Below are 23765 nucleotides of genomic sequence, written 5' to 3' on the forward strand. Positions count from 1 at the left end.
GTATTTGATTATCGAGCTTTTAACCGAAATATTTTTGCGGCGTTGGCATTGTCAGTTCCTCGTGTTTTTTTTCCCCCCCAAACAACTTTGCGCCTGGGCTCGGTCCCGATCTTGCGAACGGAAACAGGAGGCCCGGAGCTGCAAGTCAGAACTTTTAGGGACAAACACGTGCCAACCACTCGCGCCCGCTGACGTGACGCCGACAAAACCATGAACACCGAAAGTGGGGTTGAAGGAACAAAACGGAAGGACGGCGTTGAATGCTGGCTGAGGATGTGAAAGTGGAATATTAACATGCAGTCGTGTATTTTCTCACCCTTGCCAGAGGAAGGTTGCTACTGGATGTGAGTAAAATGCGCATTTCCTGTTTTATTTTCAATCGCCATGGAGACCAGTATTGCCAAGAACAACTTCCTCTATGTATTTTCCGGAATAACTGTCAAGAGAAATTACATTTTGAAACAATGTACTTTTCCCACCTGACACGTCTTCATCTAAGAACGATAATATATAATACTTATTACAGTAAATCATCAAATTGAATAAATGTACATTATATGAATATGTATACATTTGTCTTTCAGTTATGTTACTGATTTGAATGTACTGATTGAAATATTTGTAGTTTAAATGTGTACTTTTACAGGAGTAAAACTTGACTTTCCCCCTTTTGAATCTTATCGTTCAAAATTAAAGATATATATAGATTGGACAAGTTATTTGAGACGTCAGCAAAAGTCGAAATGACGATGATTCAGCTTCAAAAGAATAAAATATATGTAGGTGTTTTATTTTTGCAATAATAAAAGAAAATGTACCGTTTTTTTCCCCCCCCGTTGAGCGGCTGCAGCATCAATGAAATTATTGAACAAAAGTTCATTAAAAAGTGAAGCAGATCGATTAAACGACAATTTGCGTATTGAAAATTGAAACGTTATTCGGTATTGCTCAATTTTGTAGGAGTGGTGAACTCGGGGATGGTTTTTCCTCAAGTCGACTCATATAAATGGAACACATGGTGGAATGTCAAAATGTGAAATTGATATAAAGTCACTACAATCCTCGAGCTGTGATAACTTGCACGAATGTTCGCAAAGGAAGTTGGACGGGGCTGTACGTCGGTCACCTTCCAATCTTTGCCTCTCGAGCCACGTGACTCATCATCGAGTCAAGAAAGCGCCGCCGAGTCTCACTTCCCCCACTTGCCACACGCGCAGCAGAAATATGACAACGAAACCAAAAGTTTTCCAACGCTTTCCTCGCGGCGTCTTACACCGGAACATTTCTGAAAGATCGTCGACCTGCCGGTAAGTGTGAAGATTTGTCGAGCCTCCGTGCCGTTGTCGTTCTCTCCTTAATACGTTTGTTTGTGTTGTTGTATCCTCAGGGCAGATTTGAACCTGATCTCACTCTACCGTATGTCCCCGTCTGAATGGACGCGAGCGTCCATTTGGAGCAAAGATTATGACTCCGCTGTCCCTCGGAATTGGCCGAGCCTTACTGCTCGGCTTTGGTCTTTTATTCCCTTGGACCATCGACGGTTGCGCTGGATTCGTGCTGAAGGACTGTCGAATAAGCAACGGCAACGCCATTTGCTCGGCCAGCAAACTACGAGCCGTCCCTCGGGACATCCCCCCCTCGGTCAAAACCTTTGACTTGGCTGTGAACAAAATATCGAAGATCCGTGCGGGCGATTTCGTCAATTACACGGCTCTGCTGGAGATAGACCTCAAACGCAACAACATCTCCCAGGTCGAGAAAGGTTCCTTCGCCAGCCAGCGCGCGCTCAAAAAGTTAAATCTGAATAATAACCGTCTCGCAGAATTGGGAGATATTTTTGGCGGTTTGAGCAACCTGAGTGAGCTAAGACTGGCGAGCAACGACATCAGGACCGTGGCGCCTTCCTCCTTTCAGCCCCTGACAAATTTGACTGTCTTGGACTTGTCGTTTAACAAATTGCAGCACCTGACAAAGGTTCACTCTGCATTGCAACATTTACCAAATCTGCAGTATCTGTTCATCAAAAAAATCGGTTTGACCATTTTCCGGTCCTGGGAACTGACCAACAGGACAGTGGGCGTAGCGTACCTTGACATGTCTCAGAATTACATCGATGTCTTCAGTGTCAGCGCAGATGTTTTCCAAAACCTCACTTGGCTCAATATAGGTGGTTCTCCAAGGAGGCAGGAGTTGTCGTGGGAGATCGGCGAGCCGGCGGGGCTCAGCCGGGTGACCACGCTGGACATTGGTGGACTTCGCTTGGCGCAGAAAGATGCCGGTGCGCTTTTCCAGAGCTTGAGCTTCTCACTGAGCACTCTCAGGATGAACGCCATGAAATGCGACCTCAGAGAGCTGCTCAACATGTCCTGCGCCATCCCGACACTTACTCAGCTGCAACTCAGACGCAACAAACTTCGGCAGGTGGATTCCCGTCTGCTTCGTCTGTGCTCCTCCCTCACCGAGTTGGATTTGGCTGAAAATCGCATTAAAAACCTCTTCAGTGACTCTTTCAGAGCTCTTCAAAGCTTAAAGCGCTTGACTCTCAGCCAAAACAGGCTCTCGTCGGTCCCACCCGCCATTAGGAATCTGACCAGACTTCTGGAACTGGACCTGAGCTCCAACAACATCACCTTTCTGGGGTGTCGAGACTTCGAGGAGCTCGGCAACCTCAGAGTGCTCGGCCTTGATCAGAACTTCATCTCGACTCTGAAGCAGTGTGTGTTCAAGGACCTGACCAAGCTTCAGGTCCTCAAATTGCAGATAAACCGAATCACTGAATTGAACGGCGCTTTTAAAAGATGCTTGCCCAATCTTAGACAGCTGAAACTTGATGATAACAAACTTACCGCTATTGGACGGGGAGACTTTGAGGGGTTGCGGTCCCTCCAGAACTTATCGATGCAGAGGAATGAACTCTGCAAACTCGAAAACGGTTCATTTGTCGGCCTAACGATGCTCACGGACATTCTGCTGCAATCCAATGAGCTCCAAGAGACTGACATAAAGGCAAGCGTGTTCAACGATCTTATTAATTTAAGACGGTTGAGTTTATTGAACAATCGCGTCAAGTACAAAACCAGTTCCGCGTTGCCCGTACCGCCGTTCTCTCGGCTTTCTCGTCTGGAGACTTTAGCCATGGCGGGACAACACAGCAGGGGCAAGTTCCAGCTGCCTCGCAACTTCCTTCGAGGTTTGACCAACCTTCTGATTTTCGACGCCAGGAATGTCCAACTCATATCCTTGCACCAAGACACGTTCAAGTACACACCGCGGCTTCAGAAGCTTGACATCAGCTCAAATGAGCTGATGGATGTCTCTCCCAGGTTGTTCGATCCCGTCCCGAATCTCCGTAGCCTCTACATTTCAAGAACCTCTGTTCCGTCGCTCGATTTCCTAAACGAGGCCAACCTTACCAGCCTCGAGTTCTTACAGGCACGAAGGAACCAGTTTTCAGTCATCACCCGGGAACAAATGGAAGCCCTTCCTGGTCTGGCATATTTGGATCTTCAAGGAAACAGTTTCTTATGCGACTGCGACAACACCTGGTTCCTCCAGTGGTTGAACAAAACAAAAACCCAAGTGTTCGACGCCGATAACTTTGTATGCAACTACCCCCGCCACCTTAACGGCATGAAGCTGCTGGAACTCGACGTCCGATCCTGCTCGGTAGACGTGGAGTTCATCTACTTCATCTCCACCGCGTGCGCCATCCTCCTGTTTCAGCTGTCAGCCTTCACCTACCACTTCCTGCGTTGGCAGCTGGCCTACGCCTACCACCTCTTCCTGGCTCTGCTCTACAAGAGGAAATTCAGGGACAAGGAGCCAGAGTGCCTCTACGACGCCTTCGTGTCTTACAACACGCACGACGAGGCCTGGGTCTTCGGGGAGCTGCAGCCCAAACTCGAGGAAGAGCAGGGCTGGAAGCTGTGCCTGCACCATCGAGACTTTGAGCCAGGTGAGGTGGTGTTGTAGGAACAGCTTTGCTCCAGAAGATGTCCCTGTTGTACCTCATTTTCCTCCCGCAGGGAAGCCCATCATTGACAACATCACAGAGGCCGTCTACGCCAGCAGAAAGACCATCTGCGTAATCAGTCGCAAATATCTGGAGAGCGAGTGGTGCTCCAGGGAGATTCAGATGGCCAGGTAGGCCCGCTCCAAGTACAAAGCCGTGTCCAAAGTGAACAGCAGCGCGACGTTACCTACCGAGTGCAAATACGTTACTAGTGTTATTATTCATTATTGTATTGAAATGGGATTTGAAATACATTTTACTCTTAAGGAATAGTGAGTTGAAATAACAAGTATTTGTGCTTCTACTTAAGCGTCGAATGTGAGCAATTTCGTAAGCTTGAGCCGGCCGGGAAAGGCCTTCACACATGTCAAAATGTCCTCACAGCTTCCGCCTGCTCGACGAGCACAAGGACGTCCTCATCCTGGTCTTCCTGGAGGACATTCCCATCTGGGAGCTGTCCCCTTACCACCGCATGAGGAAGCTACTGAAGAAGTGGACCTTCCTGAGCTGGCCCCGGGCGGCCCAGTGCACCGACCTCTTCTGGGAGAAGCTCCGGCAGGCTCTTAAGACCGGCGAAAACGTGGGCGGGGAAATGTTGCTCCTCACCGTGACGGACTCAACGGGGTGAACGTGACGAGGTGGAGGTAACGAAGGCGGACGTACGTGGAGCTGCTTTTTGGATTCTCTTTGGCTGGATTCACGCGGCCAGCTCAAGACCCAAATTTCTATTGAATGCCTGCCTGTGTGGTGAACACGCGGCGGCTTTGTCAAGCCATATATATATATATATATATTTTTTTTTCATGGCTTTTATTGTCACAGTATACAAGCAAGTGGAAATTTAGATTTGGGAACGTTGGGCGTAGTACCACCTTGTGCCACAACATGCAGGGCGGCGCTGAGCTCTACTCGATTTTGACCGGAGAGAGAAAAAGAAACAGAAAAGGTAAAATAAAAATCCTCGTGCCCTGTGAGGCATATAATTGGTGACATAAAACATGCTCAATTTTCTTACGATGCTGCGCCGTGTCTGCTAAAATAGCAGTTGTCTGAAGTATTATAGATTTAGATGTCATATGTAAATGACACCTAAACTTGCCGTTTCATTCGCATTAAGCTATCGAAGTGGTGTTCATATATGGTTTGGTGAGACATTTTGGCGTTCTAATATATTTTTATGAGTAGCTTTTACAGTAAACTTCATCTTGGAGTGACCAAGAGACAACTTGGAAGGACGCAGGCTTGAAAGCCCTCTCATTAGGTGAAATGTGAAAAACGAAAGAGTGAGAACAAAATGTCACTCATATAACGTGCACCAAAAAGGAACACTTCAAAAGTGGGGCTTAATTATTTTTGTTAAAAAAAAAAAAAAATGCGTGTTGGCACCAAAATTTTTTTGATGATAGTTTCCACTCAATTGCGTTCACGCTGCAGTCACTTTCCAAGATGTCCGATACATATCTGTGGAGAAGAGACCTGATTCTGATCTGTAGATATCTGATTCCATGGTTTGTTTTTTTTTTTTTTTTTTTTACCCCCTTCCATGAGGCATATCGAATTGGAATTTTTCCATTTGTCCGGCCTTAAAGAGCCCTTCACAAGTTTCAGAGGACAATTGTTTACTTTTCCATATGCGTGGAACAATCGGGTAGGATTTCACTCCCTTTAGCATGCCGGTACTGCGTCTGCCAAGCAAATTCGAACTGGGAAGTCCTCATTTTTATCTCTCTCGCAACGTTCTGGTCCCATTCTGACATTTTACAGCAATAAAAATTCCTTCAATATATTTCTTTCCAACTGAAAATTTGATGAATTTTTCTTCATGAACCCAAACTGCACAGTAATGACAATATATATATATATATATATATATATATGCTCCGGCACTCCCGTGACCCACGTGAGGATAAGCGGCTAAGAAATGGATGGCTGTATATTATATATATATATATATATATATATATATATTTTTTTTTATGTCATTCATTTGTCCAGGTGCTACAAAGTTTGTGCAGACAGAGGCTCTTTGATTTGCGTTTACAAAAATGATGAACGATGCGTTCAATCAAGGAAAATGGTGGGAATGCTGAACCTGTACAGAAAAAAATGTACATAATTAATAAACAGAAGTCTTACCGAGGCCGAGAGTAGACATCATGATCCATAAATGACTGGCGTAAAACGTTTTCTATTTTCTCTTTGAAGCATTGATTCAGGATTAAACATCCATTTATTCATGTCAGAAATGTTATCTACAGTTGGATACACAAGTATAGAATAATTATGATGAAATTCTTTGCCCGTAACATACTCTTGAAAAAAAATGGTAGCTATAAAATTGATCATGTTGGCCAAGTCGCTCGCACTGCAGCCAAAAGGAAAACACCGCACAAGATTGTGCAATCGCGAATTGGAATCCATTGCCTTTGTCCCAATATGTCAGTTGAGATATGACGGAAGGTGCAAAAATAAACGAGGACACCTGATTCTTATGGCGATAATCAAAGAAAAGTTTAATAAATTAACAAGTATCAAATGTGCGCACAACATGTAAGGACCTTTGAGAGGATGCCCGTCGTGCCATAGAACACAAATATATGAGAACTTTACAAATTTAACATATTCAAAATGCTACGCATATAAAAAAAAAAAAAAAACAATCAAACACAAATATGAATGCGGTTTATGCGGCTGCGGCTTTGGCGGTGTCGACAGATTCCCGCCCCAGGGCTTCTTCGTTCTTCCTCCTGCGCTCACTGCACAGAAAACGACGTTTATCTTACACGCGAAGGGTGGGGTCGGGGGGGGGGGGTCGCCGGGCGCGCGCGCTACTCACTCGAGGCACCGCATCACTCGTTGGGTCCAGTCGGCAGCGGGGTCGGCGCACAAAAACCGTCCGGGGAGGTGCAGGCTGAAAAAGCGATGAATAAAGTCTTCAAAAAAAAAAAAAAAAAAAAAGACGACGACGCAACTAAAAACCCTTCACGATTGCAAATCGGACTCTGGATGCAGTTTTACTGAATCGCTCAACGGCCACTACATCACGTACACACGTCATCATAGTAATGCTCACTCCTGGACTATTTCGGCTTTGTTTATTGGGCCATTTTGTCCAATTTTTTGCTTCTTTTCTCCATTCATGAATATTTTTTTAACCTTTCGAATTCAACTTTGTGTGCTTAAACCACATTAAAAATGACATTTTCATAGATTGGAAGTGAACCCCCCCCCCTTTTTTTTTTTTAATCTTATACTATTACCGATGAAGCCAAATTTTACTACTTGAGCCAATCCTGATTTTATTGATTATTTTTTGACAATATTTGAAGCGACAGGAAAAAAAATGGGAAAAAAAAGTACCAATTGCTGGGTTAACGTTAATTATTGAGCTGGCAGTTTGCAGTGCATTTCTGAGACGCTTTGTAATATTTTGACTCTCTAATGACGTGATTTGCAATGACTGTGAACATTTAAAAGTTAATTTTTGGGAGGGGTGGGCAGTAGATTATTGACTTTTTTTTTTTTTTTTCTTCTACAAGTGCGCAGTCCAAGTAATATTCCCGAGTGAAGAATAGAACGTGACGAGCTCACATGACAGCGTTGATGTCGCACGACTTGCCCGTGGACTGCAAGGTGTAGGCTGATATCCGTTGGCATGGCAACTGGCGCCTGATGTACCTCAAACAGCAGCTGGCTGCGACAAAAACACGACGCTGATTGCTCAACGTTTTACTTCCGAGTCCAATTTTGTTGAGCTCGAGGAAAAGAAAAATCACCTGAGCGCGTTTTGCCCGCGAAGCTGGTGAGGGTGACGAGCGCGGCGAGGAGATAAACGGTGCGGCCTCCCATGCTGCTTATCCTCCGGGTGTCTTCGCTTTCTTTTCTTTTCTATTTTTGGGTTTTCCCTCGAGGGTGCTCGCCGGAGATGTGCCGCGGGAAGCCGCCACCCCTCGCCTTAAGTAGGATCCCCTCCCGTCTGCAGGACTTTCCCACTCCGGGGGCGGGTTGCTGTTTGTTTTCTTGCGCAACGGCACGCGGAGTCGGCCGGGAGAAGTGATCGTCATCGGCGGCGGCGGCGGCGGCGGGTGTCAGGTTGCACTTTCACCTTGAAGGAGGTAAAAAAAAAAAAAAAAAAAAAAAGTCAAATGCACCTGAGACAAAACAACCTTTTCATCATCGGTTTACTCATCAAAATCGTCTCATTACAAGAGTTTCACTGGGGCGGCACCACGGATCACCTGGTAAAGCCTTGGCCTGACAGTTCTGAGGTCCCGGGTTCAATCCCGGTTTTCCTCCCACGACATTAATTGGACACCCTAAAATCGCCCCTGGGTGTGATTGTGAGTGCGGGTGTCAGTCTCGATGTGCCCCGGTTCAGGGTGCAACCCCGCCTCCTGCCCGTTGACAGCTGGGGGTAGGCTCCAGAAATCCCCGCGACCCTCGTGAGGATAAGCGGCAAAGAAAATGAATGGAAATGAACAAAAATCCGTGACGTCCGCTAGTCAGCACCCTGCAAACGGGCAAGGAAAAACACACATTTTTGGAAGAGAAAATGTGAAGACGGGACCACAGTTGGACGGCGAATAGGCGACATTATGATTTGATCCGTTTCGCCGAAATGGATCCAATCAGGACCCTTCAGGAAAGGTAGTCCGCCGCAGATCTTGTCCTGGTCGGGAGAGGAATCCTGAAGCCTTCACCTCTGAGGACAACTGGGGTGGGCGGGGGGTAGCGGCAGTAAAACAGGCCAAAATCTTCAATTGGCGGGCAAAAATTATTTTTCAAAAAGTTCTGTTTAGACAGTCAAGTAAGGTGGACTATTTATTACCATGGTGTCTTTTTTGGGGCGAGCGTGTTTGCTGAGGTTCCGGTTTTTCAATCTCTGCCCCTGCGTTTCTCATGACTCACGTGCCAATTGGACCGCAACCCCCCCCAAAAAAAACAAAAAAAAACCAGGATTGCATCACTAGAACCGCGCAGCGCAAAGAAGATTGCCCGGAGGATTCATATTTGGACGGTTTCTGTCTCATACCGGGTTGCAAGTGCGTACCTGTTCTATTGCAGTTGTCACTTTGACAAAAATGTTCCCGAGGCCAGAGAAAAACACGTTCAGGCAAAAAAAAAAAAAAAAAAATTTGCAATTATTTATTGTTTTGTGATTACGAGAACGAGCCCCCTTCCAGGCGTCAAATTCTCCGGCGTAAAGTGACCTCATTGGTCGTCTCGGCAGCGTCGGCCGTCATCTCGTTTGACCCCGGGCCAAACGTAAACTCGGCTTGAGTTATAAATAGTTAGCCATTAACTCGTCACACAAGGTCGTTGGAAACTTCAGAAAGTAAACGATTGCGTAACTTGGCAAATTGCTCAAGATTTCAAACTAATCAATAATTCAATGAAAAAAATGGAAATTTGGTTGTTTTTCTCTTTCTGGGTGAAACGCTTTGTTGGGTTTTTTTGGGGTTTTTTTTTTAAGGCCACACCTCCCAAGTATAAACTCATATACATTTATACATATAGTAAAAATATGATAATATTTGATATGAAAATAATGATAGAGCTGTCTCGCTATATTGCAGTTCGCCTATTTCAACCTTCTTTTTTTTTTCCAAATTCATATTGCACATAATTCACCATATGGCAGGATTTTGAGTGTACGTTGTCATTTTTTGTGGTAACATTTGCTAGCTGAAGAACATCAAAAATTTATTTAAAAAAAAAAGGAAGGGGGGGGGTCCACAATATTACGGTACGTTGCTGTATGTTTGGATTTTTTTAAAAAGGTGTTCAAGAGTATAAAAAAGTGTGCAGCAGTAAATCGTGTGAAGTGGTTGATGGTGTTTTCAACAATTTGCATTTTTAATTTTTTTTTTTTTTTTTTTTTTGGGCTCCTACGTTATCTTCCGAATGTGCTCACATGAGCTCAGAGGAAGTGACGCGCGTGGAACGCGGTTGAAGGCGTGACGCCGCCTCGGGCCGCGGCTCGCCCCAGGTTAATCTTTTCATATCTTGCATACTCGAGTGACGCGATCGCTGCAGTCGTTTCGCAAGACGGAAAACGAGTGGAAAAGGACTCGTGACTTTTTTGAGGTTGCGGGTTTGAATCCCCCTTTTGGCCTTCCCGTGCGGCGTATGCATGACGTCAGGCGTGTTTGCGGCGACTTTCTCCGCGCGGATTATTTTGTGAACTTTCAAAAATGAATGAGTGAGCATTTACATCCGCGCAATCTGGCTCCCGATCTGGATTGAAACCGGGTTTGAGATTGCGGCCTTCAATTCTGCGCAGGCGTTGCGCATTCTGCTCAAATCTAATAAGGCGTGCTCCGCCGAGATTGGATATAAAAAGTCTGCACACCCCCAAACAAACGCCAGGTTCATGTTTTATGCAGAAAAATGAGATGAAACCGGTTCAAAACTTTTTTTTTTCCCCCCACCATTAATGGAACCTCTTACCTGTGCAACAACTTCTTGAGGGGGGTTTAAAAATAAGTAAATGGAATAATGGGGTCGCATAAGTGTGCACACCCACTTAGTCTTGTGTGGCTCTATTCAGAATTAACATTGGAGTCGTCACGCAGCTATCACTCGAAAACTGCACAAATTCTTAAAATACTATTTTTTTTTTTTTTTTGTCTTCTTCGAGCATTAAGTCCAAGATGGACCCCACCAGATGGATAACAACGTGTGAGGTTCAAATGTGACTTCAGTCGAGGTTCCGTTTTCAGCCTCCGCAGACGTCGTCCCGAGCTGATCTGAAGTGTCCACGTTAACTTCGTGCACGTCAGGGAAAATTTCCACCCTTAACTCGCCCACTTGCTTTATCAGAGGAATGTTTGACGCCGTTGCGGTGTCACCGCACCACTTACGCCGTAAACAACGCCACCTCCTTTATCTAAATCGCTTATTCGGCGCTCACGAGCGTTTGAGAACCTGCACGCAGGTCGTCGTGAAGAAGGATCACAAAGTCTGCTGCTGAGAACTCAGCAAGTGCAAATCTCTTTCTTTTTAGGCACAACCTTTGACTTTTATTCCCTACTTTTGACAGTAAACGTGTACTTTCGAGTACAGTACTTAATTGGCTCTTACCTTTTCATATCTCAGCGGATGATGGCGCGGAGATAAAGGAGTTGCGTGTGCGTACCGTAATTTCCGGCCGATAAGCCGCAATTTTTTTCACACCCCTGCGGTTTATGCGGTTGATTCATCTAAGTTGTGCGTTTTCTTTCTAACAGCCGCAAGGGGGCACTCGAGCGGAAAAGGTAAGAGTGAGACCAGTATGTTGTTTTGTTTAACCGGCCCTGTTAGCGCTGCGCTAGCGTGTTGCTGCTGTGTTACTGCCGTGTCTCGGTGATTTTTACCGGTATGTTTTTTTTTTGTTTGTTTGTTTTTTTTACCGGCCCTGTTAGCACTGTCCTGGCATGTTGCTGCTGTGTTACTGTCGCGTCTCGGTGATTTAGTTTATATATTTATTTATTTATTTAACCAGCCCTGTTCATGCTACCATGTTGTTGTTATGTTAAGCTAAGCTAAAACTAACCCTTAATACTTTGAAAACTCTTTCTGTGAACCGTCTTTCTTTGTCAATATGTCGTGCGTTTCAGTGTGGGGACTTGCGGCCCGTACACAGGTGCGGCTTATGTTATGTACCAAATGGTATTTCCTTGACAAATGTACTGGGTGAGATTTATAATCCGGTGCGCTCTGTAAGACGGAAATTACGGCGCCGTTGCCGCTTGTGTCAGAGGTTCACAAAAAGTGAAGCCAAGTGCACATCGCGCATCGTTTCCAGGTTTAATGCAAAGCAACAACAGAGGCACACAGTCAAAAATTGACAGAACTACCTTCTAGAAGCTCAGAGAAGATCAGTCACAATCAGAACTCGTTTGGTCGCGGGTTGCAAAAACAATTTCGGACTAAAACCGCACCGGGATGCCATAAAAAGGGGAGAAAGTTTGCTGGAAAAGAGAATTCAGCTTTTAAAAGAGGAGCACGAAGCAATTGCGGCGTTGGACAGTCAAATGCTCGTGTGACTGCTGCGACATGGACGCCGGACGTCGCCACCGTAGATAAAAGCGAGCGAAAACCATTCGAGACGGAGGGAAAGTTGCGACGGTGTTGGCGTAAATGTGCCGGATATGAAGGCGCGCGTCATAATCTTTGTCTAAACGCGTTTTACTTTAGCAGCAAACCTTAAAAAGAGAAATAGGAGAGCGCTTCCATCGAGATTGAAAATAAAAAGACTGATAAGTCACAATACTGTCCGGAAAGTTAAAGTATTAGTTCCCGTGACGGTGCATCGTTGGCGCCACAGATTTGCAAGCAATCCTTTTTTTTTTTTTTTTCAGGGGTTTCTTCAGTTTGCAGGGTAGTACCACGTCTGGCCACAACAGGCCTGGCAGCGCTGAGCTCAACTGGCACAGAAGCAGCGCGGTTAAGACCAAGAAGAAAAGCACAAAAGGTCCCCAACTCATGAACTATTGCATGGAAAATATATTTTGGCTTGAACGTGAAAGAAATCGGCAATTGTAAAATTGTATTTTTGTCATGAAGGATTGGATATTTTTATGCTGACTGAATTTTCTTGGATTTTTTTTTTCAATCGGTCATAATGGAAATTGCATTTTAGCGTTATCGTCATCGGTAGTGCCTGCACTAAAGCGCTTTGGTCAAGTCGAGCAGGAAAAGAAGAAAACCGAAAGCGACACGGCGGCAGCCCGTCACTCTTCGTCCTCCGAACGCTCGTCGCCTCGGATCCTCGCCCGCTCCCGGTGCCTCTGGACGGCCCGCCAGATCCGGCACAGGAGGCCGCCCCTGAGCAGGTGAGGAGGAGGCGGAGCTTAAGGAGAGCGCGCCAAAAGAGTTCTCGGGTGTGCAAACTTTTTTTTTTGTTACCTGAGGCGGAGACATCGCAGGTCATCTTTGGTGACGTCGTTCAGGACGTCGATCAGCGTGTATTCTTCGAGCGCAAACTAACAACAACACAGACGTGTGAACTATGTTGGGGTGATCTTGTGGAATAAACTGTTTGGATTTTTGCTGGAATAGGCGGAGTCACCTTATCGATGGTGTCTGGATCCGCCCCCTGCTCCTTCAGCCAGTCGGCGAGCTGCTTGTCCGGCTCGTGGTCCGCCGAAATGTGGAAGATGGAGGGAGGGGAAACGTCTGCGGGAAGTTCACAAACGCGACGTGAGAAGATCTTCGAGGACGGGCCCGGCAAAGCGTTCCTGGCTTTTCACCTGGGGGTCTGTGGCGGACTCGGACCAGGTCCAGGTCTTGCGTGCGCTGCTGCAGCGTGGCCTTCAGCACCTGCTGGTACTCTCGCTCCCTGTGCAGCAGTTCCTCCAGCAGCCTGCCAGGGGGCGCCGGAAAGGGAAGGCAATAATTAGGTCAAAGATGTCCAACGAATACGTCCGGACCGCTTCCCGCGACTCGCCCGTCGTCGCGAACCTGCCGTTCTCCTGCTTGAGGCGGCCCAGCTGCGCCCCCATCTGGTGCTGGTGCGAGCGCTGGTGCTCGTGGCCGTGCGCCGGGTGCAGGGCGGCGACCGCCGAGTGCAGCGCGGCGTCGGCGGCCGTCCCGGGCTCGTCGGCGGCGCCCGGCGCCAAGACTGCCCCGAACTCGGCCTCCTCCTCGTCCACTTCATCCTCCTTCTCGGCGCCCTCGCACTCCGAGGCCGGCCCAAAGTGCGTCTGCAGCTCTGCGAGGATGACGGGGGGGGTGTCATAGAGTACAACGCCATGTTTCAAAATATTTATTTGACTGACGCACATTAGCAGAATTTCACGTCACAAAATCAGACAAAAATGTCACAAAAAGGATGAATCTTTCGCTATGCTATTTAGGCAGGGCTGTAGCGCCCCCTTGTGACATCTCGGTTTTTTTTACAAAGACATGAAGAGGTGAATCGGTGAACTGCAAATGTGCAGGGATGTCCGTATATTGAAATAGTAATCTTGTCTCAATTTGGAGTCAAATGTGGACCGGTTTAGTTGAACAAAACTATTAATATTGCGTTTTAGGAACGCCAACAGGTAGGTGGCCGCACAGGTTCGTCAGGTATGTCCGCCATCTAGTGGAGGAGCAGTTAATTGTTCTGCTTGTCATTCTATATTAATTTGACATAACTTTGGGAGAAATTAAGTGAAATTGAATCATTTCTCTTGGAATGAGCGGCTTGGTGTCGAGCTGAGCTGCAACTTCCCACGTGTCCAGCAGGTGTCAGTGGAAGCCGGTCCCACCTGGGATGAGGATGGTGATGGCGGCCTGCACGGCCCTGCGGATGATGTTGTCCATGGCGAACATCCAGTGAGGTTTGATGTGGTGGTTCCTCAGGACTTTGTTCACCTGCCGGCCAAAGAAGTATAAATGGATATTCTTTCATTTTTAAACAGTTCCCAGGTTTCTCCATGCTAAAATCTGGAACGTGGAAGGTTGTCAGAATACGCCAAGGATCTAAAATTGGGGACATAATTTGACGGGCTATTTTTGATGAAATTGGCTTATTTTAGCGTGCGATCTGACTGGTGAAGTGCGCCAGTCCGCATCCCCTCAAGCCGTTTTCCGTGGTACTGATGCTTTTGAAGAGCTGAAGGTGGAAATGATTGAAATCCTTCCATTTGGGAGCTTTAGTGACATTTGCAATGGCTGAAGAAGGAGGAACAAAACGGTCACAACTGGCCCGATGTTTACGCCGATCTCTTGCAATTCTGGACTCACCGAGTCCTGGAAGCCAAAGAGCACCAGCTGGATCTGGTTGATGGAGGTGGAGTCGAAGTCCAGGTCCAGCTTGAGCTTGGAGATGGTGGCCGCCATGACGCGCCTCTCCGGGGAATGGATGAAGTCTCGCAGGATGCAGATGATCTGCTTGATGTGCTCCACGGACAGCTGAAGCTCTTCGCTGCCCTGAAGTGCGCAAATGCAGGACAAGAATAACAAAAGCGGCCGTTCGAGCTCGGACCTTTCGGGACCCAAACTAGGCCAAAGCGATTTGAATCTTGAAAGGCGTCCGACCGCTTGACGTGTGTGCTTTGCGGAAAACAAGTAGGCGAGGAATTTGCAACGGAAATACCGCAAATTGGGTCGATCTCGTCGGCGACGCACCTGGATGTAGTTTTCCTTCAGGTTGGAGATGACCTTCTCCTGGTCCTCGTTGAGGACCTTGAACAAAATGGCGCGCCTCTCGCTGTCCTTCTTGAGGAGGAAGAGGCCGCCGTCCCGGTCCTCGGGCGAGGGGGGGGCGCCGCCGCGCTCCTCCGACACCGAACCCTCGTCTGGAACGCTGCCACGCACATGCACACAGTCCGTCACCCTGTCCCCGTTTTGTTTCGTTTTACGACGTTTGCGGATACGAGCCTCTCCTGGCTACTGTGTGTGCTCAGCAATCAGGGACAGCTTGTAAATTAATCGCGCTTCAGTATAACAGCGTTGTAAAAGGCAGAGGTGCATGCTGGGACCACAATCGGGCCACCTGCCGCACGCCCTTTGGCCCACATGAGCAAAATCCTCCAGTTACCCAGGGCTCGGTCCCGATACTTCTCGGACGCCAAATATACGCGAGCTGCGGTCGGATCACGAAGGCTCACCTCAGGTAGTTGGAGTTGGGCGGCTTGAGCACGTTCTCCGAGCCGGAGCTTTTCTTTTTCTGGAAGAAGACGTCGTGCTTGGAGTCGCAGTCGGGGCTGACGGAGCCGTGCTCGCTGCTGCTGCTCCCGGCGGCCTCGCCCTGCAGCTGCACCGGCAGCGACACGTGGATGTAGTCTGAGAAACGCCAAAACCAATTGTCACATTTACGTCTTTGAAAGTTGCTCCTGCGGCCACATGCGCTAGTTTTCCTCCACCAAGGAGGCTCTGACCAGCAATTTTGGCGCTAAACACCCCAATGGATTCTACTTCAAAGTTAAATACAACTGAACTACTGCATGGACCAAATGTGCTGTACTGGACTGAGCATGTCAGTAGTTCTTGGCGTGCGCCGGGCCACACCTGACGGCTTGAACGCGATCTTGCTCTTCTTGCCCTTGGCGTTGTGTCGCACGAACGTGTCCCTCAAGAGGTCGGAGGCCAGGGCCCGCTTGTGGGGGTCCGGCTCGAAGCAGCGCAGGATGAACGACTTGGCCTCCAGCGACAAAGACTCGGGGATCTCCGGGTGGATCTTAAACATGCCCACCTGTGGCACATAGCGCATGTTGCCCTTCATCGTTGGCAGCCTCGCCGCACCGCAAATGTTTTGAACGGGTTTTCGAATAATGCGGGCAGGTCTGAATTTAGCCTGACTGTGGATTTTACGTTCACTGCTCCGTGTGTGTCCAAGTAGAGGATCTTGGAAAGTTTATAACCACAGTAACATTCCTGTAAAGTTCCCTTCCCCGTTCAGTACGTTAACAGTTACCTAACATACTTTTCTTATGATATAGTTTGTTTGAATATTTTCTTTGACAATATAGTCTTCAATTCTCTTGTGTTTTACGTGTGAGTTGGAAGACCTTAAACATGGCGGCTTGCGGCTCCCCCAGCTCGTGGAAAGGAGGTTTGCCGGTGGCCATTTCAATGATGGTGCATCCCAGGGACCAAATGTCGGCCGGGGCGCCGTACCCCCGAGGACCCTTGTCGATGATCTCGGGGGCCATGTACTGCAGAGTGCCTGCGCGCAGATGACATGATTGGAGGACCAAAACGAAAAAAAAAAAAAAAAAAAAAGGGGGACCGGTCGGCAGATGCGGAATTCGCCCCGCGTAGCGACGTGAACGGTTGAGAGATGACAGGCGGGACAATAAAAGTGAGAAGGTGGAGATAAGGCACACACGCACACAAAGACACTCCCGCTAATGAAAGCTAAACAGCGTTCTGCTCGTGCTCGATTAGCTAATCCAATTGCACGCGGCCCTCCGACCAATGGCGGAGGCCAGATGGTCCGCATACTCCGGCATGCCACCTTCAACCGTTGCCGTAGAGAGCCCAGAAGGACTTTTCGTGGCCGCTAGCAAATGTTTTTTTTTTTTGTAACTTCGACCTCCTCACGAATCCCGATGTGAACTAATCGAGTACAAAAACGTAATTAGCGGACTTTCGAGCAAAAACGAGTGTTTTTGTAAATTTGATGCACTACGGAGGCGTGTTGTTAACAACCCCGCCGAATTTGAAACATTTCCAAAGTAAAGTGAAGTAGTGAGTACTTTTATCACCTTCAGCCTTGAAACCACTTATGGTCACTTTAGTCCACATTATCCAAAAGTACAAATTACCGGTGAAGGTCTCAGTGCAGGGGTTGACTCCTGCCAGTCGCTTGGAGGTACCAAAGTCTGAAATCTTCAGAACGCCGCTGTAGGTGTTGACCAGTACGTTGTCGCCCTGGCGAAGAAGCACAAGCGGTGAGTAAAGATACAGACTATTGACTTCTCTTCGTCAGACCTTGATGTCCCGGTGGACGATCTGGTTCTCGTGCAGGTAACGCAGGCCCTCCAGGATCTGGCGGGTGTAGAAGATGATGGTGGCCTCTTTCAGGGGACCCCATTTGGAGCGCAACAATGCCGACAAGCTCCCTTGAAGAGGAATTAGAGGACAAAGTGCAGTCGGTCAAGGTATCCCTGTCGTTTCTACAAGTCTGCCAGGTAACAGCCTGCGACGGTAGTCTTAGATACACCTCAGCGATCAATACAACAGTTCGATAACAGTACTGGAAAAACTGCAACTCCGGCACACGTCCAAACCTCCAGGGACTTGTTCCATGAAGATCTTGATGTATCCGTTTTCTGAAACGGAGCCCAAATACTGGACAATGTTCCTGTGCTTGAGGTACTTGTGTAGGGCGATCTCTTCATGAAGGGGCTGCGAGTACCTGATTGACAAAGACGGAAAGGAACACAACTGTTGACCACAAGGAGTTGTTCCTCAGCCCACCCACCTGGGCCATCGCTCACCTGCTGTCTCTCTCCGGGATCTCCTTGATGGCAATTCGGACCTGGTTGCTGACGTCCCTCCCGGCGTACACCACCCCGTAGGTGCCCCGTCCCAGCACCACCCGGTCGCCCGTCTCGTCGGTGTCATACTCGTACTGCAGCAGCGCAAACATTGGCACACAAATGTCGGCGAGTATCTTGACTGTTTGACCTCTTCGATCAAGAACTGGAAGCGGATCAGCAACTGTGCCTCTCTTTGCCCACATGCCAGGGGATGAAAGTACCATCAACGCTCCATTTTTTTTTTTTTTTTTTTTTTGCCCCACTCGGCTTGCAACATGAAAAAAACTCGTAGGTTTGCGTAATCGTACGAAGTTATGGTACCACTGTACCTCGAGGGTGTCCCCGTCTCCTTCGCCTTCCAACTCCACGGCGTTGCCTGTACCGTCCGAAATCATCTCCTTCACCATGGAGCAGAACCTGAGCGGATGTCGAGTCGGACATTAATGCGCAGTCTCCCGAGCGCGCAAAACGGAGTTGCGCTTCCCTACCGGGCGCACTGCTCCTCGGTGGAGAAATAAATCTGGAAGTCGTCAGAGTTGTCGTGGACGTAAAGGAAGCAGCAACGTTCGTCAAACTTGCTGATGCTGTCGACGTAAAAAGATTTACGGTGATCCCGCACCGTTCATCATTTGCGCCACAACTATATCACCAATTTTGGGTTTTTACTGTATACAGGCAAGGCGTAGTTACGCACATCTGTGGCATTTTGCACACGTTAGTATTCAGTCATTAAGTCACTATGACTTCTAACGTCTTTGGACTGTCCTCTCAAAGGAATGTACCTGATGCCTTTGATGGACGTAGCGGTGAAGTTCCACTCGTGGATCCCTTTCTGCAGCACACGAACACAACGGATTGTCACCAAGGATAATGAGGAACGTTTGCGTTTCAGTCTTGGAAAGAGTCCACGGACCGTTTCAGCAGGAGACACGTGCCAGATGGAGACGTTCTTCTCTTCTGCCTCGTTGTTGATGGACACGTACGAAGGTTGGTATACTTTGGTGGGCTCCAGAATCAGGACCTGAACAAAAAAAAAAAAAATGACCCGGGGTCACGTCGGCCAAGAGCTCCAGGGTATCGGATCAAGCCGGATGCAGCCGGTGTCCTTACAGGAAAGCGGAGTCGATTGGTGGTTCCCTGCGTGGCCTCCACAATGATGTCCATCCAGAAGTTGAGTCGATCCCGCTGGGGGGAATGTTCCACCGACTGCTTTTTAAACCTCTGGATCAGCTGAAGGTTCTGTACGACAGAACGCAGGTACCTGCGGAGAGGGACAGCAATGCAAAGACACAACCCATAAACCACAAGCGAACTTGAAGTCATCTCCGTCGAGTTTTGAAAATGGTTCTCATGAGGACCTTACCAGAGAGGCGGCTTCAGCTTAAAGAGCTTCTCAGCGGCCTGGGTGGCTTTCGGGATGTCGTTAGCCAACATGCTAACGGTGAAGAACTGACCCACGTCCCAGTAGTTGTTCATTTTCTCGAGGGAACCTTTGCGGCCCAAAAGACTATTCAACCTTACACCTGAGAAGCAAGTCCTCAGATTAGGAGTCAGTGGCGAAACAAACTGAGAGGGATCCTCTCACCAATTTTCCTCAGTTCCATGGAGCTCTCAAACTGTTGGCCAGCAACTATGAGGAGAACAGCCAGGTTGATTCCCGAGTAGAGGGTTGGCTGCAGCTCAAAACCTTTCCTGTACCTGCAACAGTTGTTTGACCATGACTTTAACACACATCACGAATGGATTCATCGCAGTCTTAAGCCTAAACGAGTGTGTTCTAACCACTGTATGGCGTTGTCCCTGTTCTTGGTGTCCTTGCAGTCCGAGTCCAGGAAGATGTCCTTGTAAATCCGTCCGCACAGGCAGAACATGTCGGGCGCGGGGTGTTCGCACGACTGCAGGACATGCAGCATCACACGGAGAGCCTGCTCCCTATCGCCGGGACTGTTCCTCCTGCAAGCCGCGGGATTTGGGACTAGCTGAAAAATCGACTCGAAGACACAAACGAAGGATTTGAATGCGTTCCGCCTGTGTTACCGGTTCAGTGCAAATGCATAGTGGAACTGGATCATGGGCTGCGTGGCAAGATCACAAGTAGGCAGCATCTCCAAGGTCTGCACCAGTTTCACCATGGCGTCGTAGTCCTGCGGATCCAAAAAATATGACTCGTGACTCAAGTCAGATTGTTAGAACGGTTCTTGAGCGAACAAGCCCACCTGGATGTCCCTGTAGGAGAAGAGCAAGTTCATGACGATGTCTTGCGTGAGGACCTCGGTGTTGTCGATGCGGAGCTTGATGCGGGACAGCTCCTTGGCCAGCTCCTCGCCCTGATACTTCTCCCTGGCCTTCCGGATGTCATTGAGCAAGGTGTCCTTAAAGGAGGCGCTGCAGATGGGACACATTTGGTGAAGAGGACCCTTGGAACCATCAACATCCGTTGTCCAATGCAGGAGTTAGCAGAAAACCGCTTGTCTAACGAGGAGCGACGCCACTTTTTGTGGATCGCAGTTGATGTCTGACCAGGATGTGACGTGGATGTCCTTCAGTAGGCTGGTGAAGCGGTCCATCAGGGGGACGCACAGCGGTCCCAGGAGGTTGTCCCAGCTGGGCTGCATGTACTCGCTGGCCCTGCGCTGGGCGTCGCTCTCGCAGCAGGTGTACTCGTGGTTGGGGGTCACGATGTAGGGGATGAAGTAGTAGTTGCCGCTGGACGCCTGGAGACCGACAAGGGGGGGGGGGGGGGCTGTTAGGGACCGCTAAGCGCAGACTCGTCCCTTCGGCTTTGTCACAGTCTTTCTACGGATGAAACGTGGACGCCGGGACACTTTTGGGACACCTTTGTGGCCCACGCAGAGTCACGAGCGTCAGTCATATAGAACAAATTCAGGCATAACGTGAGGATTGTTAATCATCCACTGTGACACAAACATGCACTAAGGTGCAATTGTCATGCGATAGTAGTTGGAGTACCCGGACTGTGTACCGTATACTACAGTGTATACAGTACAAACTGCAAGGTGACGTTAGGCCTCTGCTTTTGCGTGTTTTTGAGGGTTATTTGCACAACAAAGGCCAGCGCAACTTCTTGTTCCTCGTCCGTCTCCCGTTAGCGAGCACAACTTCCCGGCATGCTTTGCGACTCCGCTGTGTCTTACTTTATTGCGCAGGCCAGAGCCTCGGTACTCCGGAGGCAGCTGGACCCTGGGGAAACCTAACCCCGTCGGACCGACCGCCTTCTCCGGAAACGCGCGCGCGCACACACACACACACACACACACACACACACAATTCAGACATTAAAATGATTTCCTTGGAAGAACAGCTGCTAATATTTTTATGGGATTCTATTTCAGGAAGACGTGTGGGCTGGGAGGCTGATTGGGACGCAGCGAAAAGCATGGACACAAATATGACTCCAGAAATAGCACGAGACACCGTGTATGTGTGAACGTGAGTGTGTTGGCAGCGTCACACGCATACATACTGTCCACTTACTGTGTTCTTCTGCGCGACCATGTCCTGAAAGCACCAAGCAGACAACCAGTGAGTTGCGGGCTCCGGCGTTTGGTCACACGACGTCATTTTGGATCGGAACTAGCGGAAATAAAGAGAGTAGCCCGACTTCAGTCGCGGCGTCGGCGCGCTCACCTTGAGCGACTGAGCCGTGTCCGGGTCGGTGTCGTGGTACAAGATGACGTTGTTGGCCATGTCGAAGCTCTCCCTCACGCCCAGGTGGTAGAACAAGGACGGCTGGCGGAAGACGTCGCTCATGTCCACCACCGCCACGTCTGCTCGGACGAGACGCGTTTGAGAAGTCGGATTCTGGAAGCGCTGGACCGCGCGGCAGACCCGTCCATGAAGCCGAGGATGACGCAAAACAAAACACCCAAAGTCAAGGGTCGAAACGGCGAACTTTCAGTTCTAGCCACTCAAGCGCTGTGACCGAGTGGAGTCAAGCCCTGCACGTTGGTGCTCTGGCATTTAAAAATCCGTACGCCCTCTGTTGCATTTTAGCACTCGGGTATTGCTTTGAACTATGTCGAAGTGAGCTGTTGAGCTTCGTACAGGCAATCCATCCGCTTCTCCTCACAAGGGTTAGCGGCTAACTTGGGGCGGACTACGCCCTCAACTCGTCGCCAGTCAGTCGCGGGCACGTTTCTTTCAGTCCAGTATTTCCTTCACATAAGCAAATTTGATGAAATGATTTCGACAACATGAGGAACCACAATGATGTGAGTTGAGGAGCTCCTGAACTGTATATGCCCCCCGCCCCAGCTGTCTCTCTCATATTCTCCGGTAAATCACGCACCTGCGTCGTAGAAGCTGTCCAGCACGGAGGTCTCCCCGAAGTCGAGCCTCCCGAAGGTGACGGTGGTGAGCAGGGCGCTCTCGGCGTCGCACGCCCGCTGCAGGCAGTGCAGCGCGCCCGACTCCGGGCTGCTGGCCATCACCGCCTTCAGCCCGTCGTTGAGCACGTAGACCACCCGCAGGGAGCGCTGCTTGGCCGGCGGGCTGGGGCTGGACAGCTCGGCCCGGTCCCGGTCCCTGTCCCGGTCCCGCTCCCGCTCCAGCTGCACGCACATGTTGCCGCTCGAGTGCTCGCCCGCCATGCAGTCCGCCGCCTGCGCGCTCTGTCCGGCTTCCATGTCGCCGCCGGGCCGCCTCCCTGGGCTCGGTTCCCGGTTCCCGGTTCCCGCTTAGCCGCGGTTCTGCCTCCTGGCGCTCCTCACCTGACGCGCACCTGCCGTGGCGCGTCTGAGCTCGTCCCCGCGCATCTCCGCCTCATTAAGTCCACCGGCGGCCCATTATCTCGCACCGAGGGGCCCGCTCGCCCCCCGACCGGTTCCGACTAGATCCCCCGGTGACGACGACGAGGAGGAGGAGGAAGATGTGCGTGCGTGTGCGCAACTGGAGGAGGAGTACTACACCGTGCGCGCTCACGCTGCTGGGAACTTTTGGACTTTGTACCACATTTGGTTGCCTCTCTACGCTTCACTGTAATTGTATCTTTCATATTTGTGACTGGCGTCTACGTATTGGGACGATACGGTATCAGGTACTCGTGAAGGCTGCCGATACCAGCCGTCAACAAAACAAACAAACAAACAAACAAACAAAAGTGGCGTTGAACCCGTCCGTTATTTATCTTTCCAACAACTTTTTCTAACAGATTAAACAACAAATACATCATGCATTTGTCTTCATGTTTTCGTTTTCTAACCAAGTGTGTACACGTGCATCGTTTGAAAATACACGAGCGTTCTTATCCTCACAAGTTTTTCCCTTCTGCAGGATTTGCAAAGACGTCCGCCTCCCGTCCACGTGGTCCCGTCGTGGCCGAGCGAAGGTGCAATCGCAATCTTCTGGTAAAGTATTTGTAACCATATTTAATCCAGTAACGGATTAAACAACGAGTACATAATGCATTTGTCGTTTTCAAGCGTGTACACACGCATCGTTTAAAAACACACGAGCGTTCTTATCCTCACAAGTTTTTCCCTTCTGCAGGATTTGCAAAGACGTCCGCCTCCCGTCCACGTCTTCTGGTCAAATTTTGTTTTTGTAATCGTCCGGATGGTCACGCGAGTTCAATTTTTGCAAATTTGCGACTGTTAACTTCAACTCATTGTGATTGTAATTACAGTTCTAATTTCATTTTTTTTTTTTTTCAATTTGAATTGATTAGTCCAGTCTCCCTGAAATTTGTTAAAATGCCGTAAGTGCCGCTAAAGCCATTTTGGTCCGCTGTCCTCAAAATCCTGCTTACAGCGACAAAGTTGCAAAAATATCCTCCGGCA

At 48.9% G+C, this 23765-nt stretch overlaps 3 protein-coding genes across 9 annotated transcripts; 1 reads left to right on the forward strand and 2 right to left on the reverse strand.

Annotated features, from left to right (window-relative positions):
• The first annotated feature begins 1133 nt into the window (after positions 1 to 1133).
• Positions 1134 to 12775, forward strand: tlr22 (toll-like receptor 22). Of its 7 annotated transcripts, none has more exons than XM_061805584.1 (6): positions 1134 to 1307; positions 1388 to 3955; positions 4026 to 4143; positions 4397 to 4656; positions 11242 to 11268; positions 12355 to 12646. In XM_061805584.1, exons 2-4 carry the CDS (start codon positions 1465 to 1467, stop codon positions 4638 to 4640), a joined length of 2853 nt encoding a protein of 950 aa, XP_061661568.1. In that variant the 5' UTR covers positions 1134 to 1307; positions 1388 to 1464; the 3' UTR covers positions 4641 to 4656; positions 11242 to 11268; positions 12355 to 12646. The 7 variants fall into 7 exon arrangements, 6 of the variants coding, with proteins under 6 accessions (XP_061661568.1, XP_061661566.1, XP_061661567.1 ...); XR_009792760.1 differs by lacking the exon at positions 11242 to 11268 and having other exon boundaries at positions 1136 to 1307; positions 4397 to 4671; positions 12355 to 12467; positions 12636 to 12775; XM_061805582.1 differs by lacking the exons at positions 11242 to 11268; positions 12355 to 12646 and adding an exon at positions 7552 to 7673 and having other exon boundaries at positions 4397 to 4671.
• Positions 6029 to 7928, reverse strand: ccl20b (chemokine (C-C motif) ligand 20b). Its single transcript, XM_061805592.1, has 4 exons — positions 7789 to 7928; positions 7604 to 7706; positions 6849 to 6923; positions 6029 to 6768 (listed from the first exon to the last, which is right to left on the reverse strand). The coding sequence occupies exons 1-4, from the start codon at positions 7859 to 7861 to the stop codon at positions 6696 to 6698; spliced, it is 324 nt and encodes a 107-aa protein (XP_061661576.1). The 5' UTR covers positions 7862 to 7928; the 3' UTR covers positions 6029 to 6695.
• On the reverse strand, positions 12689 to 23028 carry map3k15 (mitogen-activated protein kinase kinase kinase 15). Its single transcript, XM_061805596.1, is given in 29 exon segments — positions 12689 to 12820; positions 12902 to 12978; positions 13065 to 13205; positions 13265 to 13357; positions 13360 to 13706; positions 14248 to 14353; positions 14726 to 14911; positions 15110 to 15287; positions 15592 to 15737; positions 15948 to 16175; positions 16492 to 16649; positions 17251 to 17356; positions 17417 to 17547; positions 17716 to 17843; positions 17926 to 18059; positions 18297 to 18384; positions 18456 to 18551; positions 18750 to 18799; positions 18881 to 18988; positions 19078 to 19228; positions 19331 to 19490; positions 19553 to 19665; positions 19750 to 19920; positions 20005 to 20111; positions 20184 to 20352; positions 20488 to 20681; positions 21463 to 21486; positions 21616 to 21755; positions 22277 to 23028. Coding segments are annotated over 29 exon segments (4161 nt in total). The 5' UTR covers positions 22614 to 23028; the 3' UTR covers positions 12689 to 12726.
• Positions 23029 to 23765: the final 737 nt, after the last annotated feature.

Source organism: Syngnathoides biaculeatus, chromosome 19, assembly GCF_019802595.1.
Source record: "Syngnathoides biaculeatus isolate LvHL_M chromosome 19, ASM1980259v1, whole genome shotgun sequence".
NCBI lineage: Eukaryota > Metazoa > Chordata > Actinopteri > Syngnathiformes > Syngnathidae > Syngnathoides > Syngnathoides biaculeatus.

Coding starts and splice junctions, on each gene's coding strand:
- ccl20b (XM_061805592.1), bottom strand. CDS start 7,861: ATGGGAGGCCGCACCGTTTATCTCCTCGCCGCGCTCGTCACCCTCACC. Junction 6,924..7,603: donor TGCGACATCAACGCTGTCAT/GTGAGCTCGTCA, acceptor TCGCTTTTTCAG/CCTGCACCTCCCCGGACGGT. Junction 6,769..6,848: donor CGAGTGATGCGGTGCCTCGA/GTGAGTAGCGCG, acceptor TTTTCTGTGCAG/TGAGCGCAGGAGGAAGAACG.
- tlr22 (XM_061805584.1), top strand. CDS start 1,465: ATGACTCCGCTGTCCCTCGGAATTGGCCGAGCCTTACTGCTCGGCTTT. Junction 3,956..4,025: donor CCATCGAGACTTTGAGCCAG/GTGAGGTGGTGT, acceptor TTCCTCCCGCAG/GGAAGCCCATCATTGACAAC. Junction 4,144..4,396: donor AGGGAGATTCAGATGGCCAG/GTAGGCCCGCTC, acceptor ATGTCCTCACAG/CTTCCGCCTGCTCGACGAGC.